We start from the raw sequence: 21,360 nt of genomic DNA, 5'->3' as shown, positions 1-21,360 counted from the left end.
GTTGGACTCAGCACACGACTGCCCACATGCTGTTGCAAAACATGAACAGAGGGTTTTTGGGGAAAAAGTGATAGTTACTCATATGTCTGAATCAGGCCTGTGTGAAGATCTGCAGTGGGATGATAAAACCTTAGTATGACTAACACTGAGTGGAGCTTAATGTGAAGCAGAAAACTAAAAGATCTGTGTGTGCACTATCCTTATCTACACAAACTGGTAGGCTTACTGGTCTTCCTGAGGAGAAAGGATTTTGCTTTCTGAATTAGATGAGATTGAAGATGAAGCCTGGTTCATGTTTTACTGCTCCTTATATGATGACGTAAAGGCTAGGCCTTTTTTTTTTTAAGTAAAATGACCCAATTTCTGGTGAGTTCTTCCGGATGAGCTATTATCCGGATGATCTATTATCATCTATTATCAACAGTTGGTAACTGGTTCATACTATTTGGGGAACTCATATTTTGATATTGTGAATCTGAACTGTAAATGAAAATGAGGCCACAATGAAAATGCAATTACATTTTTAAATGGCCTTTAAATGCCCTAATAATACTGTATAACACTCACAAAATGGTTTAACATTCCCCTTGATACTCCTTGATGGTCTTGTAATGTGACCAGGCTGGTGGTTTTATTGCATCCCTCTCAAATTCATAACAATTTGTTAGTTTCAGCATTTTAAGTATAAATACAGTGAGTCATACATATTTCCCGTCTTTCATCATCCGGTTTCAGCTACCTCTCGACGCCGTCTGAGGCAGCGGCAGCACAGCTTTGTGTTTGGGCTTTTAGTCGGTGATGTGCGGTGGGAGGGCAGACAGGAGGAAGAAAGGAGGGGGAGGAGGAGGAGAGACAGCGGCGGCCGGGCAGGCAGCGTGAGGCGGACGGCGGCTTCCTCCTCCCTGTGTGGCGGTGACTTCATGTGGAAGCAGGAGAAAGCGAGCGAGAAGAGCAGCCGACTCGTCCTCCTCTGAAACGGATTTTTTTTATTTATTGTCTCCCAGCAGAATGTGTACTCCGTGTTGTATCTCGCAGGTGAGGAACAATTGTCCGACTTACTGCTGTTTTGTTTGTTGTTGTTGTTGTTGTTGATGAACGGTTGACGGTTGGAGACGTTACGGTGAAACGTTACGTTAGCTCGACTGTTGTTTGAGTCGTGTTCAGTGTTTGTGTCTGTATCTGTGGCCACTCGCCGACAGCTAACCCGAGTCAGCGATTTTTTTTTTATTTTTTTTTTGTCTTGGGGGTTTCCGACCTCATTCTCTGCTACCGCAATTAATTAACAGTATGAGAGAAATAACCATTTCCATCCTGAACCGATCCAACTTAACTTCACCGCGGCGGTGTTTAAGCCACGGGAAGACAAAGAGAGACGAAGCCGAGCAACTAGCTAAAACATCAGCCGCGGCAGAGCGAGCAGCCAGCAGTACCTGCTATCAAAAGTACAGGCATGTTTGAATGTCAGCGGACATTTGTGGTATGGAAACGGTGAAGCATTGTGTCGTGACTGTCCCCCGCTTGTCCTGCCCGCATTAAGTCGGTGTGACAAACGCGTCTTGTTTTCTTTACAATAATGCACAGTTGTCCTCTTCCGACCACTGAGGAACATCCTGCTCTCAACTCGAAAACTTCAGTCCCAACCCGGTCTCCAGCCAGCAGCTCTAGGGGATTACCCTATAGAAATCCCTCAGGAGGCTATGGTTATTTAATTATTATGTTTTAAAATTGTAGAATTATTTGTAAAAGGCAGACAGCTCTTTGCTCACTTAAAACATGTATAATACAACCCCTGTGTGCTTTTTTTTGTTTGTTTGTTTTTGATAGGCCTACGTTTGAGGTGAGTTTTTTTTTAATTTGCGGAATTGCTTTTAAAAGGCAGGAGGCTAGTGTCCTGCATGGAAACATACAACATGATATACCTAATCAAGGCAATCAGTGGTAACAGTTTTAGTGTCAGATTTTTTAATTTAAAAAGTTATATTTTGTGGTCGCAGATAAATACAATAAACCAAATATCATGGCTTCTATGTGAGCTAAAACAGTTCGTCTCTTGATCATGCGTTGGTTGAAAGTTAATCCCCAACAATTTCGATGAGCATTTTAGGGAAAAAAAATATGCTAAATGTTTCTTTGTTTTATGAATTTCTTTGTGTTTTGGACTTTTGGCTTGAAAAAAGCAAGATATTTAAAAAATATATATATCAATTTGGAGGAATTTAAGTAATATGAAATTGTAGAATTACACTGAAAAGACAGGCAGCTAGTGGTGTATGTGTTAAGTTAGAAAGGGTTCTCTTCAGATCTAAGTGTCTTATTTTTAAACTAACAGATTGTTTTTGACCACAGAATCACCACTGCTGATGTACTCTGGTCAGGAATTGAATTACTTAGACACATCCCTGGTAAGGATGGAGCTCAAGTCTATTTCCTGTTCTTTTCAAAGACAGGGAAGGATTAAGAGCAAATGAAAGATGAAAAAGTAAGACCTCTTGTGTTGGTGTGTTAAACACCTCATTTAGTTTTGTTGCCCTCTCTTTTAATGTGTATAGTTATAATTAACCTTTTTTGCATGCGCATATATGTGCCTCTCTTAGGGGTTTGGAGGGGCCCAGATTGATGTGTGGTCAGTTAATTTCGTCCTTGGCTTGGAGGTGGAAATGAAGGGAGGTTGGGTGTTGTTTGGGTTAGATTTGGAGAGAGTACTAGGCGTGGTGTGGGAGCAGCTCACTTGTAATTTCTCAGTGGGACCAGGGATGTATGCCATGTTGCAGTGAGATAGGGGGTAGGCTTTAGCTCAGTGTTGAGTGTTGTCCAAAGCGCTGCAAGCGTTGGCTGTGAGTGTGGGACAGGACTGAAACCATGTGGGTGTCTAGCAAGCAGCACAGCAATGGCACAGGCAACTTTGGCAGGGTACATGAGTCAGGAGGACCTGGAGGATAACAAGCCGTCATACAGCAAGCATCCTTCCTGATAAAGTATCCTTGAGTAAGACATCAAGCAATGACCCTACTCACCGGCCTCTGTGGATGCACAAAAAAAAAAAAAAAAAAAAAAAAAAGGAATTTTTTTATGTTGCACAACTCTTTTCCCAACATTTTTGGCTGTCTTGCCTTTATCAGGGAGGTGCAAGCTAACCAAAAGAGTTTGCTGAGCAATAGGGATTGGTGGGCAGTGTATTATTATTCTTTTTTAATTTCTTTTATTTCTGTAATTCTGCAGTTGACGCAGGTTACGCATAATTAAGCTTTCTGCAATTCTTAAGAATGCCAGCTGACTAGAATGTGATTTTACATACATAAATGTTGTGAAATCCTGAACTATGCCTATATGTTCAGCTCAGCGACACTCACGCAGGCACAGCTGTCACCATCAGATGCCAGTTTGACTGCTTGTTGCCGAGGTCACGGCACAGCGGCTGTAATGTCACAGTGAGGCAGGTGATCCTAAAAACAGGTGTTGGTTTGTAAAACTATAGCACTAAGTGAATACAGCCACCAAACATAGGAAGCAGTCCCCTACCAGTATAAATTTCTGTTTCAGTCATACGATTAGAATCACTGGCCAACTGTGTTCATGTGAGACATGTCTGCTATTTCCAGCTTCCTCTCAGGAATTTTGCTGTGGTCAGCAGCAGCAGCAGCAGCGGCAGGACTGTGTTTTCCCACAGGGACATTATTGGCCATCTTCCATGTCTTTTGTCTCCCTCTGAACTGTCATACAGCAGCGATAATATCTTCCTCAACCTCCGCTTCTTCACATCTTCCCTTGTCTTGTCTCTATAATTTAAGGTTGAATATGCTGATGTAACCATGTGAAATGCCAGTCAACTCTTTGAAAGGTGCTCTTAGTATCAGTTGATTCACATTTAAGTTGTGGCTGGGAGTGCTGCGGTATTGCTGTATGACTGAACTCTCAAGTAAACTATACACTTTGGGAAACGAAACAGGGCTTAGGGTAAACACAACATGACGTTAGATCAGCCTGTACCTGTTGATCTCAGACTGTCTTGTGTTTTGACTGTCATCCTGTCATTGTTTGGTCTGTTTCCTTTGGTTGTTTTTGTGACATGCTCATCGTCTGTATAGGATTGTTTCATTTCTGCCTTCTGTGTTTCAGCACCTCACTGTATCTCAGTTCTTTCTTTCATCTTTTGTTTCCATTTTCTCTTTTCAGTGGACCAAGGTTTCTCTCTGTTGGTTGTAGCTAGGGGCTATATTTGCCAAGAGAGAAGCAAAGACCTCCCTTTGTGTTTTGGAAACAGAGCAGTGATACATTTTTGCTGTGTGTATACAGCTGCCTAGCTAAATAGACAATAGAGGAGCTGTCAGTCACAATAAAAGGTGAAACTGAAGCAGGCCTTGGTAGAGCTTGGGCCAACCTTAGTTCTATGTCTATCTTACTTTTTTTTTTTTTTTCACCTTTCCCCTCTTTCTTCATTTCTTCCCCTCCGCTGGTTTCTTCTCACTATGTTCAACACAAAGCATTGTTGTAATTTGAGATAAGAGGGTGTGCCAACAGTTTCACCTGAACTGTTAGTCTGTCGTGATTCATTGTGGTCAACTTCATCCAGTGGCCATTGTCATTTAGCTGTAACGAACAGGGAGTTCCCTTAGTTTTAAAGCAGCCAGATATAGAATCGCATACATATGGACAGCAGAATTTAGTAAAGTAGGACAGGAAATAAAGATGAATGTATTAGATGCTATGAATGAATGAACACACTGATGGTTTGAATCAACTTGAGGTTTATACTCCCACTGATGCAGTCGCTGAAATTTTTATGCATCTGTCTTCCATGGAGGATGTTTTGACAGTGTTCATCTCAGTTGTGAGTCATGTCTGTCTGTGCTGCCATATTTTTCCCACTAAAAACAGTTTGCTCTTGGATGTGCATTTGGTGTATTTTTTTTTTGTTTGTTTGTTTTGTTTTGTTTTGTTTTTTCACTAGTGATACACAAAAAGTCAACCTTTTATATCAGCTGATGAAAGTTTTTCCCTCTGTTGAAACCCTGAGAGGGAAATCTATGTCAGCCACAGCAGGAACATATTGTCTCTGTAGCCTGGTGCCAAATGCTGCTGTCACAAGTGCCAAGTGTACCAGTATTTATTCTTTTTTTTAGGTTTTTCTTTAGGTATTCCATCCATATTTTGTTGGATAATAATGTCCTCACTTGTGTTGTTGACACATCTGCTTGGTTGGTTGATTTCTTTGAGGAGAAAATCCTTAATTTGCTCTCTATCTGTCTACCACCTCCCACACTCTCCTTTGCTGTGCTTACCGCGATGTAGTGAGTGACCTATTTTTGCAATGGTCTGTTGCGTAAGCAGTTGCATCTCTGTGACTACATGCATCAGAGTTTACCACAGTGTTTGATTTAGTTTGTTTCCTGTTTTGTCCAAATACTGTGATTCCTCTCATCAGTGCTGCTTTGAAGATAATAAGGTGGGGGAGAAGAGAACATGGTAATTATCATCAATGCTCACAGTTCTAAACACAGATGTGGCTTTAGGATTGTCTACATGATGCTTAATCAGCATTGCATTTGTTGATTAAGCGTCCCGCTGTAGGTCAGAGACCTTGCTTAACAAGCCAAGGTCATGAAGACAAATTCTGTCTCTGCGGCTACTTGCTTTATTTTGAATAGCATTTGTGGTCATTTCCTGAGGGCATTCACACTGCTTTGTCCTGTCCATACTGAGCTGATTCCTGTGTGTGTGTGTGTTGGTGTGTGTGGGTGTGGGTGTGGGTCTGTGTGTGTGTTTGAGTTTTCGCAATATCGTCTTTCTCCTGACCCCTAGAACAGCTGGAAGGTAGTGGAGCATTGGGGTGTGAGTGATTTAGGGTAGAGGGCAGCTGATGATAATAAAGAAAGGGTGAAGATGAAGAAAATGAGAGGAAAAAAAGACAGGAGATGACGACAATAAGCCTCTAAGTAACTGGGTGGGGGAGGCTGGGGGAAATGAGATGAAGGGAGTGAAACAGAGCTTTAGCCTGAGTGAGGAAGAGATGAGTCTTTGTCTCTTGAGAGTCTCACAGTCACAGTGTAGTGAGTGTTAGTGGAGGCTTGTGAAAGTCTGCTTAATTTAAACTCTAGGCCGGGGCATAGCTCGCAAGTGGTTTTTCAACAGTTCCCTGTTTTTGGCATTGGATGCTAATCTTTGGGACGGGTGGAAGCAGTATGACAAGCTAGTGGGGGGTTGCTGTTGATATTGAAGTAGGGGTGTACGCTGCAGGCACGCCAACCACCTGCTGACATGCTGGTGGGCCAGGCGGGCAGTGGAGGAGGGGGTGGGGTGGATGGCCCATGAAGTGGGTTAGGGTCAGAGTTCGTTACCATGGATACTCTTTTTGTATCTGTGTGTGGTGGAATTCCTCAAGACAATTTTCCTCTCCTGACTCCCCCTCCCTCCATCAGTTCTGCAGAGTTTGCTGTTGGGCCCCCTCACTGTGTGCAGTCTGCTGGTGAAACACCCCCTAACTAATGAAATCTAAACATCCTCACAGCTTAAATCGTCCCGTTTTCCCTACTTACTTTCAGTCTGTTGTGGTTAATTAATCGCCCATTGAGAAAGACATGTGGGTGCAGCAGAGACAAAGGAAACGGCTTATCCTGTTAAGCTGTGTGTGGCGGAATAGAGCACAGGGGCCACATAAATCAAACTTGGTTTAGATTCAAGGCTAGAGATCTGTGTACGCACAAAAGCAGAATTATGCACATGTAGCCTTGAAGGCAGAATGTCAAACCTCTGAATACTCACTCCTCCAGGGTATCACAAAGCTATAAAACAGGATTTGTGTACCTGCAATGAAGAATATGAGAAGGTGTAACCGTTGTTTTGTGTTTGTGGCAGAGAATAAAAATCTACAAGTGTGAAATTTTTTCTCTGTGACCTTAAATTTACTGATACACTTGTGACTATTTTATACAACCACTAATTTCACTGTCTCAGGTGCTCAGTTGTTTTGGACAGAAAATACCTTCATAATTGGTGTATGTGTTGTTGCTTCTACTGACTCTTATTATTTTTAGCATCTTACAAATTCTAAAAAAAAATCTACATCTACGATCATGTAACAAGAGCAACAGACACAGTGGTTCTTTCTCAGCTCTTAGAGAGAATTGGGTGGCAATATTATCAACTGTAGTTTCACATGGGAAACAGTTTAAAGAACTATCAAAACAACACCACTCAGCATAAAAAGGCCAGGCTATTAGAATCCATTCTTCAGCTTGAGGCAAAAACAATTACGTGGGCCACTTAAAAAAGAAAAGACTGACAGGGAAACCTCAGGATGAGGACAGCAGGGAAGGAGAGACATGTGGACGGGGGATGTAGCGTGATCCTGACCGTGTGCCTGATTGGATCCACTAGTCTGCAGCATACCACACATTACTGACATCTGGAGCGGAACGTAACACATCAGGCAATGTTGTACACTGGCTTTACCACATCAGTACACCCAGATCCCAGCTTAGGACACACTCTCAGATAAGAGCTAAGATTACTGTTCTGACTGAAAGGCAAACTGAATGGATGTGGCCTGGATGTATGACCAGGTTTAGATTTTTTTTTTTAATAATTAATTACTATGATTACTAGGAGATCTATATACAGTAGAAATTGTCAGGATACATTTGAGCTGCAAAGTTGGGCATCTTGGTGGTCTTGGGGTTTATGACTCTGACAGTCTTTCTCCAGTTCAAGTGCGGCAGGAGACCATTGCTGCACATTATTCCCTCTGTAGCTCATTTCCTTTCTATTGATACAGTTCCCTATTTAATACATGCAAGAACACCCCAGAAATATTAAAAAAGAAAATAAAATTTAGTTACAAGGGGTATACAGGAAAAATACAGTAAGGAGACACAGATGAATTAAATACAGCCACAGAGGAGGAACTAATTTGTTGACATACAGCGGTGCTATAGATTTTTCTAAAGTAATATTTGTTTGTGGCACACAGTAGCTGATGCGTCTCTTGAGGTAACTGGATTTTAGTCAGATGCAGCTTTTGCCAGATGTTTCAGTCCACAGACATGACACCACCAAATTGATGGGTCCTGCCTCTCACCTAATGCCGTAATGACAGTGCTTGAAGAGAGGTTTTCCCTGCTGCTCAGAAAGACTCAAGCCATGGTCAGACTAGCTTTGGCATGTGACCCACAGTAGTACCTTCACATTTGCAATGTCAGTGTCGCATCCCATAAGCGGAGAACATACAAAGGAAGGTCGTAGGTGTAAGCCACCTAGCAGTGCAGCACCGATGTATCCCCACAGTGTACCACACCTTTCATCATGTTCTGCAGTCTAAGAGGAAAGAGGTTTACACAAGCAGGGTGGGGTGGCTACAGAAAGTTGTTATACTTTAATTATAGAGCCTCCTCTTTCCTAAATAGAACACAGGGCCTGTCTTTATGAGACTGTCCTCCTCCTATATGAGGGCCTGTCAGAAGAAACAGAGTAGGCCTCTGTGTATGTGTATGTGTGCGTGTGTGTGTGTGTCTTTTCAAACAAGAGACTTCACTGTCTGCACTGACCAAGAGTTGCCTCTGTGAAGGAGGAAAAGGGATTTGTGTCATGAGATAGAAACCATGAATGAGAAAAGAGGCAGCCAGGCGGTGTCTTCTATTGCAGAGTTTTTTCTCTGTTCAGTAAGTTACCATAATTTGCTGAATGCTGAAGCTCTGGAAAGATAAAAATGAACCAGAAGGAATCGCACACTCCCACACATAAAAGTTTGTCAAAATGGCTTCAACCTCTGAACAGTCTTTGATACTGTACTCTAAGTGCTTAACCATGGAACAACTTTCACGACAATGTGTTTTGCAGTTGTAATGTTATGAATATTGCAAATATTGAAGTTTATAAGAAAGTCCTTTTAGTGTTTCTGTCAGTGTTTCCCCTCAGCAGTGGTTCTATTGTGCGCACATCCATGAACACACAATGCTGGACCCATATTTACTCATGTCAGTGGAGGAATACCTTAAAACAACCTTAGAATCATTCTACATAGGATGAGTCGGGTTCACTTTGTCGTGTGTTACTTTACTTTGAGCTTTTGACACTTGAAGAACTCTGGGGCTGATATAGCTGTTGTTCTCAATGTTGAAGAATGAAATGCCTAAATGGATAATATAAACTTAGTAAGCTTGTCTTTCAGATTCATCCTTAAATTGAAATATAACATTTCTAGCAAGATAAGTAACAAGACAAAGTTGCACTAGTTAAGTCTCAGTCTGTCGCCATATGATCAGGATATTAACCATTTTGATCTGTTTATGCAGACAAAACAAATATTTATACTGTTTTTTTAGAAATTAAACATTACAGTTGTAAACATAAGCTTTAGCAGCCCATTAACATCCAGATGACTCCAAAGTGGTGACGCGTTTGTCTACAGAATGTTTGCACATGTTTGTGAAAGGTAAACAAATGCTTTTGGTTATAGAATACAACCAATAGTAGTATTTTACTACTATTTTTGTCTATTGTCTGTACATAGTGCATGTTTGTCCGTCCTTGCAGAGAGAACTTTCCTCTGTTGTTCCTCAAGTTGAAGGGTCTTAGTATATAGTGGATTTGTTATTCAGATTGTGATATGGAGCTAGATGAATAAAATTTGACGTCACTTGACTGTTAAACATTGCACAGTCCCCTTCATAACCTTCAGCATTTGAGTATATTGACTCCCAAGCTATAGTTCAAATCAAATGTCAAACTACCATTCTGTTGTTTGAATTATCAGTGAAATTCAATATGATTTTTTTGTATTTGTATTGTCCAGTGCTGTCTTTCATCTCTATTTTCAATGTTCCAAAACAGTTTTGTTGTGATTAGTGAGCCATCAGCCAAATGCATGTTGGTCCTATGATACCTGGGCAAATTTTCTGTTGCCTCAATTGCTTCCTTCCAGGAAAGTCAAAGTGCAGGCTCAGCAGCTGACAGGAGTGGCTGCAAAAAGAGCACTTAAACCCCTGTCCTCCTTTACCCAAGTGCTGCTTAAATACATTATGTCTGTACCAGATGGCTCATGATGGTGTGGAAAATCGTGAAACTGATATGGTAATGTTTTCCCCATCTCTCCCTCTTTATTTCTCTGTGTGCAGCTGGCCTGCTGCTGTGGCTCAGCAGCCTGCTCGTGTTGCTGTAACTGCTGCCCCAAGATCAAACAGTCCACGGGGACCCGATTCATGTACGCCCTCTACTTCCTGTTGGTTACCATCATCTGTGTCATCATGATGTCCCCCACTGTGGAGCAGGAGTTGAAAGAACACGTGAGTACTTATATCACATATTTTAATGTATCACTCCCCCAAGACACACACACGCACAGACTCTAAGTAGAATACACTGCACAATATGAAGAGCATTTCCCAACAAAAATACAATTGATAAAGTCAATATGAAAAAAACTAAACTTTTTATTTATTTTTTTATTTTTTTATTTTTTTTAAACAATAATTCTGGCTTACACCAACAGAATACTGTCATTTTATAACTTAAAGGTCCACTCAGTATGTGCATATGGTTTTTTTTTTTTTTTTAATGGTTTAAATTACAGGTATATGAAGATATAGAATAGAAGAGTTTGTATATGGTTGAAAGTGGTAGGGGGGAAATAACAGCACAGAAAATTGTAGCTCTCATTGTTCCTTCATAACAGCTTCATTTTAAATGCAGGGTGAGTGGAGTCCATTAGACACTCCCACTCCTAGGTATCTAAGAAAGTGCTTCTCATAGTACAGTGATGATATATGAGAAATAAAACTCAGATGTGAGGCCACGGTTTCTGGTGTAGCTGTGTAGGCAGCAGTATGGCTGATGATGTGTTGGAGTGTTGAAGGCTGACACACAGTACAGTTACTTGGCTGATTACTGGGCTGATGATTTGGGCGTCAACAGCTGGACAAAGTCTTGCCCAGTTACTCTTAACAGTAGGCTTTGAGCATACATACATCTGTATCTTTGCGTTCTTTGTGCAAAGTGCAGCATTGGTGGGCAGGGCAAACTGATTCTTGATGGATGTTCATTTATGTTTTTCAAAAGAAACACATGGGAATTCGGGGCCTATTTGGAAATGAGGAAAGGGATTGCCTTTTGACACAACTCATATATCCAGATGTTAAATATTTTGTTAAATATATTACAGAGTGCTCAGACTAAAATATGTTATTTTTGTATCACCTACTCTTTAAAGTCTTAATTCTGTCATTTTTCAAATGGTCTACTTTACTGAATAGGAGAGTGGAAGTTGGCTCAGTGGCTCTAGTAACCAAGCCAACAGTAGCCTCAATACTATGACCTTTTCCACTGTTTGACCTGCTGCTACATCTTTACACGCCCCTCAGCATCAATTCACTCATTTTAACTGCATAAAATGAGGTCTGAGTGTCATTAGACAGAAAAGTGATGTGATAGAATCACCTGCTGATATGGAGCAAAGGTGAAAGGAAAGAGAAAGAGCACATTTGTAGATATTACACACTCTCCGCTTACATTTTGAAATGGTTGTCAGATGAGCCAACTTTTGCCATAGATAGAATAAAATTTCAGAGAATGTACCAGCATTGTCTTGCCAGTTAGCAAGATTAAAGATTTATAGAACTGCTACAGGCAAAGCAGACATCCCACTATTTTACCTGGGGATCCTACGAGTATCTACACAGCAGTAAGGTCATAGTCGAAGAAGCAAGAGTTTAGACTGGCAGCTTTGGTTTTTAACCACCTACCTAGCCTCTGAAGTTGCATATGTAACACAGGAGGGCTGCTGCTCTCTTTTCTGATCTGCCGCTTTCATCTTTTTTTCCCCTCATGTTACCACTTTGAATCATCACAATGCAGGATTATTATCAGACTGAGTCTTCCTGTGGTTGTTTGGAAGGCTTTTGTGAGTGCTGTTTTCTGCAGTTAATTGTCCTCTTCAGTTGGGTGAGTCAGACTGTATTCATAGTCTGGCAGAATGTCTCAGAGATGAAGTCCTGATACATCGCTTTCTCAGCCCTTTGTCTGGGTTTATATTTATAGCTGAATATATATATATACGTTTGACAAGTGATGTTCCCATTTCTGGGAACAATACAGTATGGATAGCGTAAATACATGTACACTCAAACACTGAGTAATGATGTTACTGGAAAGAGTACCTTTGACTGACTATGTTACCATGGCAATGACTGCAAGCTTCCTCAAATGAAAACGAAAGACAGTGATATTTTTCAACCAATTTTTTCTGCCAGTGTCTACAGCACAATATTAAAACGACTCCCCACAGTGTGTCTCCTTGTGCGAGTGGAACCTTGTAAGAGGCCCATCCAGGCACAAAATGGCCTCTGATAGCCCCACGCAAAGCCTGCTGAGTTACACACACATACATACACATATACACACACTCTGTCAGTCACACACTGAGCACAGTGGGAAGTCCCAGCTAAGAGAGCAGCCATTGTGCGTATGAGAGCGCAGGTCTTTTCTCAAGAGATTTACAGCAGTCTGAACCAGTCGGCCCCTCTCCCTCTTAATCACAACTCCATGGACATGCTAATATGGTCCTCAACATGAGACAAAAGTTCCAAAATGGGCTTTTTACTCTATGTTGTGACCTGGCTCTGGACTCTGCTACACACTGAGGAGATGACAACTCAATCTGCTGGCATCTCATCCATGTGCACAACTTTAAGGACTAAAGTGCTCTGCCAAAAACTGGTAAAGCAAAGTCAAACCTTATATTATCTGAAAGTAAGAATCTGTAGTTCTGTTATAATAACACTTCTGCTTGAAAATCTTTTTATTTATTTTTTTTATATTTGGCTTTGACTCATATCTCTACGGGGGGTTTGGATGGGGAGGGGGCATCATTGGAGGGAACACAAATTTGAGCCTTGAGTCTGTGGTTATCAGATTCAGAGGCTGGCTCTTCTGTTGGCACTAAGCCACTGAAGCACTTTCAATTTCAGCAAAGTCCTTAACTACTTGACTCACTCCGGTTTTGCTCTTTTGTTTTTTACACAGGTCACTGGACTTCAGAATAATTTTTGAAACTTCATGTTAAGACGGATCTCCCAGTTTTTCTGTCTTGCTCCTCTGCTTTTCCCTCTTCCCAGTCCCTCTGACTTGCTGACAAAAGGCAGTTAATTTATTCATCTGTGTCTTTTGTTTGTGTACACTGACAGTTAGTTGTAAGGCCCCTCTAACAGCCTGTAGAGAACGAGGGATGAAAGAGGGCTTCATGAAGAGAAAGAGGGGTTGTTGTCGCTGCCTGTTCTCTCTTTCTGCTCCTTTAGAGGCGTGACACTCAGAATAGACACTATTGGGCCCTTTCTCCGAGGCCGCATACTAGACAAAAATAACCAAAGGTTGGGGGGGGGTTTCAACACTATAATGATCTAATTTAAGTATTTTTGTTGTATTACCCTTGTCCATCAGATCCCCTTCTACAGCCAATTGTGTGAGAAGATGAATGCAGGAGAGAACTGCAAAACTCTGGTTGGCTACACCGCCGTCTACAAAATGTGCTTTGGCATGGCCTGCTTCTTCTTACTCTTTGCTCTCTTCACCATACGAGTCAACAACAGCACAGGCTGCAGGGCGGCCATACATAACGGGTAAGAGGGCCTTGCATTTTTTTCTAAAGCAAGGCCAAACTAAATTTGAACACTTGAGTGAAGGAAGGCACATTAAAAGCACGTTGGTTTTCACTGATGCTGGTCAGTTCAGCATCTTAGAGAACGATTTGAGCAATAAAATATTAAAAGACATTGTGTGCAAACAGCCTCACGCTTTAATTGAGCTTCTCTTCACTTTGCGTCACTATAAATAACAGGTGGTTTCAGAATAGTTCACTGAGCATGAGTAAGACGTGAAGATAAACATCAGCTATATTAACCATCAGATGATTTTCTGCCTGAATATTTGTGGATTTGTTCTACTACATACTCATGTATCTGAACAATCAAAATTCTTACAGTGATGCTGAGGCTGTTCTGTTAGAAATCATTGTTTTGTTTGTTATTATGCTGATTGTTTGGATTTAACGTTTACCTATGTTCATGTATAACCTTTACCATTATGACTGATTGAAATGTCAGGTTCTGGTTGCTGAAGTTTATTGTGCTGGTGGGGTGCTGCGCTGGAGGTTTCTTCCTCCCAGATGAGCAAACCTTTCTGGAAGGTAAAAAATGGGACACTTGACTCTAGAGCTGCAGTACTGTAAACTTTTTTTATAGTTGGATGTAATAATATAATTTGTAAATTAACATATGAATAACATATCCATCTCTGTGGTCACAAGCCAAAAAGTAAGAGAGACAGCAAGTCTCAAAAAAAGTGGAAGTAACAAATTATGCGTTCAATTTCCCGGATCGTCTGAACCAAATAAACTTCCCTGTTGATTTGTCTGTCGTTGGACTCTCACAGCTTGAGAATGCTACATTTCACAGCAGATATAAGCTTTTGTACTGGTCTTGTCATCACTTAAAAAAATTTCCATGTTTCTCTCTCTCTCTGTTCAATGCTACAGTGTGGCGCTACATAGGAGCCTTTGGTGGGTTCCTTTTCCTGCTGATCCAGCTCATGCTGTTGGTGGAGTTTGCACACAGATGGAACACAAACTGGTGAGAACAACGTGTCTTCTCTCTCTGCTCCTGTCTCTTTTGTCCCACTGACTTTAAAGTCTAGCTTGTGTGAGTGTGGACACCCTGTAAATAAAATCAATGCTGTGCTTTTTATTTGTTCTTGAGAAACTCAGAGGGTTGGGAATATTCTTCTGTAGGGTTATTTGGATGAAAAAAGTATGGAAAGAGGGAGTCATGTCGCTTTGTGTTTTTGTGGGTGGAGGGCAGACTTGGCAGCAGGCCCTCCTCTGCAGATTCACAGGATGCATATGGTTTAGGAGTGTGCACATGGTTTCCCCCTTCACACAGATGCAGACACACACCACACTACCACAACAGAAAACATTAAATTGTTTGTTCACCAGTGCAGTAAACCTAAACCTCTCATTATGTATTGCTGTGTGCACTTGCACTGTGAAGTAAAACCTTACATTTCCAGACCAAGTAAAGTGGATGTGAAAGCACTTAAGCAGCTATAAACCTGTCTTCATGTCTCTCCAAGGTGCAGGAATAACCCACCAAACATAACTCTTTGTCTTTCTTTGAATTTTTCTTCAGGTCGATCCTCCCTGTGTCAGTTTTCTTTGCTTTTTTCCCCTGTTTAATTGATCTTTTTTACTTATATAATTTGCTTTACCCTTGTTCATGTTGTGTTCTTCCTTTTTGCTCTCTGCTTCCTCTCTCTCCCTCTCCCTCTCTCTCTTTCTATCTCCAGGAGTTCAGGAGTAAAATACAACCGGCTGTGGTATGCCGCTCTGGCCTTTGTGACTCTGGTGCTGTTCAGTGTTGCAGTAGGAGCCGTGGTCTTCATGGCTGTGTTCTACACCCATCCTGAGGCCTGTTTACTGAACAAAATCTTCCTGGGCATCAACGGCAGCCTCTGCCTCATCATCTCTCTGCTGGCCATCTCACCTTGCATACAGAAACGTGAGAACCTGTACTCAAGTACATAATCTCATTTGACTGTGTAATGCAAGTAAGAATACAAATATTTGCATTCCATGTGTGGTTCATGGAAAGCTTCTTGGTTTATCACAAAAAGTAACTCATGAAATGACAAATTTGAGACACATTAATCACACGTGGTATAATTATAGAAAGTAGTGATGAGTAAGACTCTTTGCCATAATACTCATCAACTCTGATCTGCTTTTAGATTTTGTGCTCCAGATTCATGGAATAACCAAGAAGTACTTTAAATATGGATTCCCTGAAAACAATGGGACAGTTCAGAAATGTGCTTTGAAATGGTTATGCTTCTGAATGTAATTGTTTTTATTAGAATCTGATTTGTATTCTAATTGTCTGCTTTGTTTTGTTTTGCTTTTGTAATCTCAGCATTATTGAAAACGAGGGTCATCCTTCAATGTATCTCCGAGAAAATAAATAAAGGTTGATGACGATAGCCAGTTACGTTAACATGTTGTATTCAACTTTGTGTCCCTGCAGTGCAGCCGACATCAGGCCTGTTGCAGCCAGCAGTCATCAGTGTGTACGTCATGTATCTCACCTTCTCAGCCTTCTCCAGCAAACCAAAAGAAAGTGAGTATGAACTGACATCTCCATCTCCAACTAGTAGGTTTTATTTATGTTGATTCATGAGTTAGGCGTATTAATGCTGCAGCATTAAAACACAATGGTGTGACAATGTGTTAAACTTACCAATGTAAATATATATTGTGATTAAAATACATTTTAGGTTTTATAACCCTAAGCATTGCAACAAGCAGCCATGACCAGAGGGAGGGAGCATCTCATGCTGCACATTTCAGGAATGTTTTAAGTTGATAAAATGACATTTTTTCCAGTTGAAGTGACCTTCATTTTAATAATGTTTGCAGAATACTCACACACTTACAGTATTTCAGTGATATTGAGGCGGCAATGATAATAATAATAGTAATAGTTTTACAGTTATGTTAAAGTGCAGCATGGTAGTTGGGGGGGGGGGGGCACCTTTCAAAAAGCTTTGCACTCAAATGTTCACAGATATGACAGTGGATATTGGTTGTAAGTGGTATGGTTGAAATAAAGAATAATAAGTTACACATTAAAAGAGACTTACAAAAAAGCTTCAAACATATTTTTCATGCAAACATAGACATACAGACAGATTTGATAATCAAATGTTCAGTGTCATCATAATGTAATAACTAAACTTACAGTTCTAGGAAAAGCTGTTCTGTTACACTTTAGACTAAGAAACATAAGCCAAATGCAATGGAATGAGGCTTTTCTAAGAGCATTGAAATCTCTATGATAAAGATAAAAGATTCAAAGCTTAACTGAGCCTTTCAGAGGAAGTTGTGATTCTCAGAAAACAAATGAGTCTGTTCAGTGAGATGTCTTTGTACATTTCCACCGCTACAGAACTCCTGTTTCCACAGTAGCTGTCAAGATAAGTTTCTGTGCAGAGATACGTGTGCAAAGTTAATATTATGAATATTTAATATTAGCACTCGTAAGTATTCTAGCACTCCTTCTGTCGCTACTATTAACACTGCCAAAATACTCACACACTTGCTGCATCTTTTACAAAACTATTCCTTATAATACTCCCTCTACTTCTTCTCTCACCTCATCCATCTCTGTCTGCACGTTCTTTCTTTCTAGTTCTGGAGAGAGATGGTGTGAACACAACTGTGTGTGTGTTCTCCTTCAACTCTGGGTCGGAGAGCGACAAGAAGATTGTCACCGCTGTGGGAACCATTATCCTGTTTGGCTGTGTTCTTTACTCTTGGTAAGACACACACACACACACACACACACACACACACACACACACACACACGCACACACACGCACACACACACCTCTTGCTTCTCCTTTTTTCCTAATCTCAATATCTACACATACAAACCATTTTTCCTTGCAATATATCTGAGTTCAGTGTGATATCATTGAATTTATAGAGTTGGGAGATTATGCAAAGGCTAAAATCCCAACCCATTAACTGCAGTTCCATTATAGAAATAAAAGTAATGTATTTTATGGCAGACTGTAGCGACAGAGACAGGGTAGTTTTGATTGGCTGTGACTTTGGAGAGGCAGTATATGATTGGCTGAGACTGACCTAAGGGGCTGAGAGACAAGAACTATGGCTTTTTGTGTTTGTTCACATGTGTTTCCAATTAAGTGGAGGCATCATGTCTCTTGTGGTTGTTCCTTGAAGGAGAGGGAACTGCAAATTATTGGAAAAATACATAGTGACGGAATTACAACCTTTCTCTCCCTCCATCTGTCTTTATATTTCTTTCTCTATTTCCACACTCCCTCTAGCTTGACGTCCACCACCAGGCGAAGCTCTGCAGCGCTCAGGGTGTGTAGGAACAGTGAGCCAGAGACTGAGGTAAATGCACAAATATTCAGATCACATTAACTGTGTGGGTTAATGAAATATACAGACTGGTTGAACAGATTTAACTTGAAAATCCCACTGACCAGGGACTGCCAATTAGAGGCCCTTATCAAATTAAACAGATGAGGCCCAGGAGACATATAGTGTGTGAGTCTATTTCTGTATGTATTTCTCATATTTATCTCCAGCGGTGTGAACCTCTATGTTTCCTTTGCCTTGCAGAGAGCTCGTTGCTGTTTCTGTTTTGGAGATGACACAGGTGAGGAAAGTCAAATCATTCCCCCTTCACCAGCACATCTTTATTTATCCCCCCCACCCCCACCGCCTCTCCAGCCTGTTCAGTGTGCATGCATATGTCCCCAGCCGTAGTGTTTGCACACAGAGGGGCTATGCTCATTGCTATTCCTCAGCCAGATTGAGGATGGTGAGAAAGTATTGGTCAGCAAACACAGATGATGTCACTGTTACTAGGAGGTTAGTATGACACAGTGAAGCAGGCCCAGTGAGGAGTTGGGATTGTGGGTAGGCTCACACTGCCACCTGCTGGAAATAAAACACTGTTTTAGGTTGGAAAATATAACTAAGAAAAATAACACCACTTGTATAATACATATTTATTTTACTTAAAAGTTAAAAAAGCAATAATTAAATAGGTAATGAGTATTGATTGATTTAAATCAATGAGTCCAGAATGACACTGGACTGGATCTTTTCTCCAGTGTTTTTCATTTTCACATTTTCTGCTATAAGTGAGTCACTGACCCACATTGTCTTTGCATGACTTCATGTTTACTTTTCAGATGAATATGATGAGGAGAAGACTGGTGGAGGCCAGAATGTGGTGTATGATGAGAGGGAGGGAACCATCTATAGCTACTCCTACTTCCACTTTGTCTTCTTCCTGGGCTCCCTTTATGTCATGATGACTGTCACCAACTGGTTTCAGTAAGTGATCCTAACTGTGGCATACTTCCAGATTGTGCTGTGATTGTGTGTTTATGTGTACACAGTACTCCAGTTATGGACAATAAAAAGAAGGCAATAGGTAATTAAATGCAGCGTGTAGAAATTTTGCTACTTGCTGCATTTCTTATATTTTAACCCCAGAAAAATCAGATTGCACCTTGAGGTGCTGTGGCAGAGCCTTCCTGTCTGTTCCTCAGTCTAGTCTGAAGACCAGTGACAGTTCTCCATTTCTGAGGAGTGAAGGCTCTCTATCTGTTCATACTTTTCCAGAGATCTATTCTTTATTCATATTCATTATCTAAAGTAATTTTACAAGTAAAAATTTTTACTGTGAAAAATGTTTCTAATTGATGGTATCCTGTTTAAGATGATCAGGTTGATAATCAATAATCATGCCTATTAGTGCAGGTGGCCAGGGTCGTCTTAGTTTGGTTTCAGTTGCACTGTTGTTTGATGAGGGTAAAATTAGAAATCAGCCCCGCTGTTTGTCTTTGCTCAGTTCCCTCACTGTGTGTTTCTTTTACAGTTACGATGACCATAAGATTGAGAAGCTGTTGGACGGGAGCTGGTCAGTCTTCTGGATCAAGATGGCCTCTTGCTGGGTCTGTCTCATCTTCTACTTCTGGACCCTCATTGCTCCTATGGTCTGCCCGAAGCGCTTTGAGGCCTAGGGATGCACATCACTTCACTAGAATCTGGCTGCTCTGATTCTTGGGATGTGGGCAGGCAGAAGCTGTCACGCTGAGCCAAGGGACCACCACAACACCCCCCCCCCCTTACATTGAAACACAACCCTACACTACCCTCAGCGTTGAAAATGGAGGATTATCTGTTGCCTTTTATTTTATATGCTCGTGTTTGTTTTACGGTGTTTGACAATGTTAAGCTGTTAATACCTTGATGGTAATTTCTTTTTTAAATTCTTTACTATCACTGACTCCTGGAGTTTTGTATGACTTACAGGTTTGAGATTACAGAGAATCATGGGCGGTGAGTTATGTTGGGAATCATCCAGTCCCTGTAGATTCCCTGATAATATCAGACTTGAAAGTGTATTTCCTAAGTGTTTCCCGTGTGTGTCAGTTTTTCTTGGATTCTCACTTTTACTCTCAGCTAGGCATTTCAGTTCTGTACAGTTGGACCATAAAGTTGTAGCAAAGTTTTAGGACAAATCTATTTCAAGTTAAGAGATGTTTAAGAGAACCTGTATTTATTCAAGTGTGTCTTAAGTAATGAAAGAAGAAATGTGGTGTCAGTTGAACTAGATTTGGCCCTGACTCTGTTTAAAAATCATCTCTCAGGCTCACGTGTAAGCTGTATATGGTTATGCTTTGTTATATTGTCCCCTTTTGTAGAAGTTTTCTATGCAAAAGAACAAGCTCTTTTCAATATTAGATACCCAGTGTTGTGTAAGATTCCACTTAGATCAGGATAATGTTTCAGATTTTATTAATGTCAGCGCTCCCTTTGAGCCACTTCTTTTCTTAGTAAAATCCATATCATACGTACAACATTTCCAGTCGTGGTCATTGGTGTACAGGGCAGGGCTCTTCAAATCAACCTGCCTTACATGAGAGTGATGTCGTTGGAGTGCCGCCTCTCTGGAAGAGCTCAGTGATACAGATGAGGAATGTTTGCCAAAGGTAGATGTCAGAAAACAACTATCTTCTCTATCAGATTGTTTGGTCTGTGACAGAAAAAAAATATATAACTGAGAACATTATGTATTTGCATGCACACACAGACACTTGAGCTGTTTACCTGTTTTCTTTACAGTCAAAAAGGCTTTTTGCCTTCTCTTTGTTACATGCGTCAGCTCATAATGGTCAGAATAAGGTAGCATGAGAGTGCTTTTATTAGTGCATTTTTCAACACTGGATGTTGAGTTTTATGACGAATTCAAATTCAGACCTTCACCTGTTACCTGTGAAACAGATTTTTTTTGTATTGTATGAAAATACAATATATTGCACATTGTCATCTGCAAGTCCTTTTACGTTTCTCACTAATAAATAAACCAGTATCTTGTTTTGTCTAATTGTATTCCTAACTTGTTTTATAATACCTGATATGTACATTTTGGCTTAAGTTCTGTGATTTGTGGAAATGCTGATTTGAATGACGCTTTATATACCTGCAGTCTGTCATGTGACTTGTCTTTTTTTGGAAACATTTCTGCATTTCGATTATTGGCATGAATGTAGAAATTAAATGGTGCTCAGCAGCTTTGATATCAAGCAACTAAAGTAAAAAAAAAATCAGACAGGAGGACCCACTGTGAAGGCTGTATGAAACCACAACCTTCAGAAACACTTTTTGACCAAGTTGAGAGATGTGGGTTCCATGCAATTCACACTGTTCACACTCTTTCAATAAACCATCCATTGAACGCCATGTGATGTCTTTGTTTGGCAATGTAGTTTT

At 40.7% G+C, this 21,360-nt stretch overlaps 1 protein-coding gene across 1 annotated transcript; it reads left to right on the top strand.

Annotated features, from left to right (window-relative positions):
* The first annotated feature begins 838 nt into the window (after positions 1-838).
* Positions 839-21,330, top strand: serinc5 (serine incorporator 5). Its single transcript, XM_071482778.1, has 12 exons — positions 839-1,035; positions 10,110-10,277; positions 13,426-13,604; positions 14,088-14,170; positions 14,519-14,612; positions 15,328-15,539; positions 16,062-16,154; positions 17,226-17,352; positions 17,892-17,961; positions 18,193-18,229; positions 18,771-18,915; positions 19,463-21,330. The coding sequence occupies exons 1-12, from the start codon at positions 1,009-1,011 to the stop codon at positions 19,605-19,607; spliced, it is 1,380 nt and encodes a 459-aa protein (XP_071338879.1). The 5' UTR covers positions 839-1,008; the 3' UTR covers positions 19,608-21,330.
* Positions 21,331-21,360: the final 30 nt, after the last annotated feature.

This window comes from Trachinotus anak, unplaced genomic scaffold (genome assembly GCF_046630095.1).
Source record: "Trachinotus anak isolate AG129_WGS33_773 ecotype Australia unplaced genomic scaffold, CSIRO_AGI_Tana_v1 ptg000008l, whole genome shotgun sequence".
NCBI classification, from domain to species: domain Eukaryota; kingdom Metazoa; phylum Chordata; class Actinopteri; order Carangiformes; family Carangidae; genus Trachinotus; species Trachinotus anak.
Note: the sequence above shows the minus strand (reverse complement) of the source record. Positions and strands in the feature narration are given on the sequence as shown.